The sequence below is a fragment of the Canis lupus genome, chromosome 14 (genome assembly GCF_003254725.2).
Source record: "Canis lupus dingo isolate Sandy chromosome 14, ASM325472v2, whole genome shotgun sequence".
Lineage (NCBI taxonomy): Eukaryota > Metazoa > Chordata > Mammalia > Carnivora > Canidae > Canis > Canis lupus.
Genome location: NC_064256.1, coordinates 37815902 through 37820514, shown reverse-complemented (window position 1 = coordinate 37820514; position 4613 = coordinate 37815902). Strand labels below are relative to the sequence as shown.

Below are 4613 nucleotides of genomic sequence, written 5' to 3'. Positions count from 1 at the left end.
TACAAACAAAATTCATGAAGCAATTATAGAGGTTTAGGACAACCACAAAAATTAGAAACAGCGCAATGAGAGGGGAGGGGAAGCCTTCCGTTGCGCTGCAGCCATCACGAGCTGCTGCTCTGGGCCGAGGCTGGCTGCTCCACTAAGGCAGGTGACTGCACTGGCCCTTGGACGAACCCGAGAGCGGGCACTGGGGCCTGCTCCACCTTTTGGAGGGGCCAAGGGTGCAGGGGCTCCTCCAGGTCGGGACAGTATATCAGAGGTGTGACCAACACCTGCAGTGGCTTCGACTCAGCAGCTGGCATCTCGGCTTGGGGCAAGCACTCAGCTCCAGCAGCCGTGACCGGCCCCATCACCTCTGGCCCTGAAGTGTCAGCAGGCCCCGCGGTAGGAGCTGGGGTGTCCTCTTGACGTGGTTCGTGATATTGCTCAGGGGCCGAGGCTGGTTGCCCCACTGAGACAGGTGGCTGCTCCGGCACTTCGGGGGCCTTGATTGCAGGCTCCCGGGCCTGCTCCTCACCCGGGGCAGCCAAAGGTGCAGGTGGCTCCTCCAGGTCCGGACAGTGAATCAGAGGCGTGACCACCATGTGCATTGGTTTGGCCTCGGCAGCTGTCATCTCAGCTCAGGCCAAGCACAGCACCAACTGCCATGCCCAGCTCGAACTGCTCAGGCCCATAAGCTTCAGCTGGCCCTCGGTCGGAGCTTCGGGGGTTCTTGAGGTGGTTCAGGATATTGCTTAGTGGTGGAAGCTAGTTTCTACACTGAGACAGGTGACTGCTCTGGCAAGTGCGGGACCCTGATAGCATGCGCCAGGATGTGATCTACCACGAGGGTGGCCAAGATTGCAGGTGGGTTCACCTTGTCGGGAGACTGAATCAGAGGTGTGATCACCTCATGCATTGCCTTGGACTCAGCAGCTGGCATCTTGACTCGGGCGAAACACTCAGCTCCAGTAGCCATGTCCGGCTGGAACAGATCAGGCCCAGAAGCTTCAGCTGGCCCCACTGTAGTAGCTCTGGCGGGCTCTTGAGTTGGTTCAGGATGTTGCTCAGTGGCTGAGGTCGGTTGCCCCACTGAGACAGGTGGCTGCTCCGGCACTTCAGGGACCTTGATTGAAGTCTCCAGGGCCTGCTCCTTAGCCGGGGCAGCCAAGGGTGCAGGTGGCTCCTCCAGGTCGGGACAGTGAATCAGAGGTGTGACCACCATGTGCATTGGCTTGGTCTCAGCAGCTGGCATCTTGGTTCGAGCCAAGTACTCAGCTCCAGCAGCCGTGTTCAGCTCCAACAGCTCAGGCCCATAATCTCCAGCAGGTCCCGCGGTAGGAGATCTGGTGGGCTCTTGAGTTGGGGCAGCATGTTGCTCAGTGGCCCAGGCCGGTTGCTCCACTGGGCAGGTGGCTGCTCCAGCATGTTGGGGAACACCATCGCATGTGCCAGGATGTGATCCACTTTCAGGGTGGCCAAGGTTGCAGGTGGCTCCTCCAGGTCGGGACAGTGAATCAGAGGTGTGACCATCTTGTGTATTGGCTCAGACTCAGCAGCTGGCATCTCAGTTAGGGCCAAGCACTCAGCTCCAGCAGCAGTGACTGGTTCGATCACCTCAGGCCCTGAAGGTTCATCAGGCCCCGTAGTAGTAGCTGGAGCGGGCTCTTGACAAGGTTCAGGATGTTGCTTGGGGCCGAGGGTCGTTGCTTGCCTGAGGCAGGTGGCTGTATGGGCATGTCGGGGACCTCCATAGCAGGCATCAGGGCCTATTCTACCTCTGGGGTGGCCAAGGGTTCAGGTGATTCATCCGGGTCGGGAAAGTGAATCAGAAGTGTGACCACCATGTGCATTGGCTTGGCCACAGCAGCTGGCATCGCAGCTCGTGCAAAGCACTTAGCTCCAGCAGCCGTGACCAGCTCAATCACCTCATGTCCTGAAGCTTCAGCAGGCCCCACAGTAGGAGCTGTGGCAGCCTCTTGACGTGGTTCATGGTGTTGCTCAGGGGCCGAAGCTGGTTGCCCCACTGAGACAGGTGGCTGCTCCGGCACATCGGGGACCTTGATTGCAGGATCCAGGGCCTGCTCCTCATCTGGCCCAGCCAAGGGTGCAGGTGGCTCCTCCAGGTCAGGACAGTGAATCAGAGGTGTGACCACCAAGTGCATTGCGTTGGTCTCAGCAGCTGGCATCTCGGCTCAGGCCAAGCACTCAGCACTGACAGCCGTGCCCAGCTGGAACAGATCAGGCCCAGAAGCTTCAGCTGACCCCACTGTAGTAGTTCTGGCGGGCTCTTGATGAGGTTCATGGTGTTGCTCAGTGGCCGAATTCGGTTGCTCCACTGAGTCTGTTGGCTGATCCAGTACTTCATGGGCCTTGATTGCTGGGCCTAGGGTCTGTTCCTCCTCCAGCGCAGCTAAGGGTGCAGATGGCTCCTCCACGTCAAGACAGTGAATCAGAGGTGTGACCACCAGGTGCATTGGCTCAGACTCAGCAGCTGGCATCTCGGCTCGGGCCAAGCACTCAGCTCTAGCCGCCGTGACCGGCTCGATCAACTCAGGCCCTGAAGCTTCATTAGGCCCCACAATAGTAGCTGGGGTGGCTTCTTGACGTAGTTCATGAGGTTGCTCAGGGGCTGAAGCTGGTTGCTCCACTGAGACAGGTGGCTGCTCCGGCACTTTGGGGACCTTGATTGTAGGCTCTGGGGCCTGCTCCTCATCCAGGGCAGCCAAGGGTGCAGGTGGCTCCTCCAGGTCGGGACAGTGAATCAGAGGTGTGACCACCATGTACATTGGCTTCAACTCAGCAACTGGCATCTCGGCTCGGGTCAAGTACTCAGCTCCAGCAGCCGATTTGGGCTCGAACAGCTCAGGCCCATAATTTCTAGCAGGGCCCGCAGTAGGAGCTGGGATGGGCTCTTGAGGTGGTTTAGGACGATGCTCAGTGGTCAATGCTAGTTGTTCCACTGTCTGTTGGCTGCTCCAGTACTTCGTGGACCTCGATTGCTGGGCCTAAGGTCTGTTCCTCTTCCACGGCGGCCAAGGGTGCGGGTGGTTCCTCCACATCGGGACAGTGAATCAGAGGTGTGACTACCACGTGCATTGGCTCTGACTCAGCACCTGGCATCTCGGCTTGGGTCAAGCACTCAGCTCCAGCAGCCATTACCTGCTCGATCACCTCATGCCCTGAGGCTTCATAAGGCCCCACAGTAAGAGCTGGGGCGGGCTCTTTGCGTGGTTCGTGATGTTGCTCAGGGGCCGAAGCTGGTTGATCAACTGAGCCTGGTGGCTGCTTAGGCATTTGGGGACCTGGATAGCGGATGCCCGGGCCTGTTCTTTTTCCAGGTTGGCCAAGGGTTCAGGTGGCTCCTCCACGTTGGGACAGTGAATCAGAGGTGTGACCACCATGTGCATTGGCTTGGACTCAACACCTGGCATCTTGGCTCATGGCAAGCACTCAACTCCAGCAGCCGTGTCCGTCTTGATCACCTCAGACCCTGCACTCCCCTTGAGTCCGCACTGGCCTCTGTTAGCTGTGCAGGGCACTTTCCTGTTCATCAAGGAGGTGGAGCACTGGATTTCTTCCTCCCATTCCTGCCCCATCTCCTGTGTGGAGCTCTGTAACGACAGTGCCCAGCAGCCAGGCAGGAGGCCTCAGCACCCTATCTGGCTGCCTTGGCTGGGCTGCACATCCAGCTGACTCCATTCCAGACACACCACACCACAGTCAGCACACACCTCCCCCAAGGAGAGAAACAGATCTGCTCTAGGACCTTGGGTTAACTCTGGGATGGGTAAGAGGCACCTCAGGAATCCTCTTTCCACCCTGCCCACCATGACATCAGTGTGACCATGGAGGGATCACCGGGGAACCTGCTGCCCTGCAACCTCTTCCAGCCTGGATGGGACCTGCCCACACATCCCTGGTTCCCTGAAACTGAAGAGGAGGGGATGGGGCTGCCCAGGATGGCTGGCACAGGTGGCCTGGCCTGGTCTGGCCTGGGCTGCTCTGTATTACCTTAGGACGCCTCCTGGCAAATGCCTTGAGGCGTGGGGTGTGATGGTGGAACCAAAGTCTACAGCATTTGAAAAAAGTCGCATCCCTGGGGTTTCTGGAAGCCAGAACCCCGGGAAGTTGGCACGCAGCAAGAGAACATGTTTCACTAGCGGATGTCTCCAGCCAAGTGAGCCTGATATGGGGCTGCACTAGAATGTGGGTGCCTGGTTGCAGGGGTTCTAAGTTCTGTTGGGCTCTGTTGTCAAAGAAGTGACCTCACTGCCTAGGATCCCCTACCTGAGTCCACTCCTGGTTGAACCTTCGGTGTTGTCTTTTCATTTCTGTGTCTAATGGACATCTCAAATTTAACTTATAGAAACAAAATGATTCCCCTCCACCTCAGGCCCTCCACCCCAGTATTCCATGATAGACTTCTTTATTCCACTTGTGCTTATGTGGACCATCCACCTTGGAGGTGTCCTGGGTTTCTCCCTCTCTCACATTCCACATCCTGTCCATGAGATTCACAATATGAATTGTGTCCCTGTGCTATCTGCATCATTCTTGTCTCATTTCCTCTGTGCTGTCTGCGTTATTCTTGCCTCGTTTCTCTTTTTTAAAAAAATTTTTTATTGGAG

The 4613-nt window shown here is 57.4% G+C and overlaps 1 protein-coding gene across 1 annotated transcript; it reads right to left on the bottom strand.

The window, feature by feature from the left end:
- Positions 1 to 1524: 1524 nt before the first annotated feature.
- On the bottom strand, positions 1525 to 4173 carry LOC112670581 (uncharacterized). The gene is made up of 2 exons (XM_025464395.3): positions 3997 to 4173; positions 1525 to 3596 (listed from the first exon to the last, which is right to left on the bottom strand). The coding sequence occupies exon 2, from the start codon at positions 2793 to 2795 to the stop codon at positions 2178 to 2180; it is 618 nt and encodes a 205-aa protein (XP_025320180.1). The 5' UTR covers positions 2796 to 3596; positions 3997 to 4173; the 3' UTR covers positions 1525 to 2177.
- Between the last annotated feature and the right edge of the window lie 440 nt (positions 4174 to 4613).

Excerpts from the sequence above, each read along its gene's own strand:
- LOC112670581 (XM_025464395.3), bottom strand. The coding sequence starts at position 2,795 with ATGCCAGTTGCTGAGTTGAAGCCAATGTACATGGTGGTCACACCTCTG.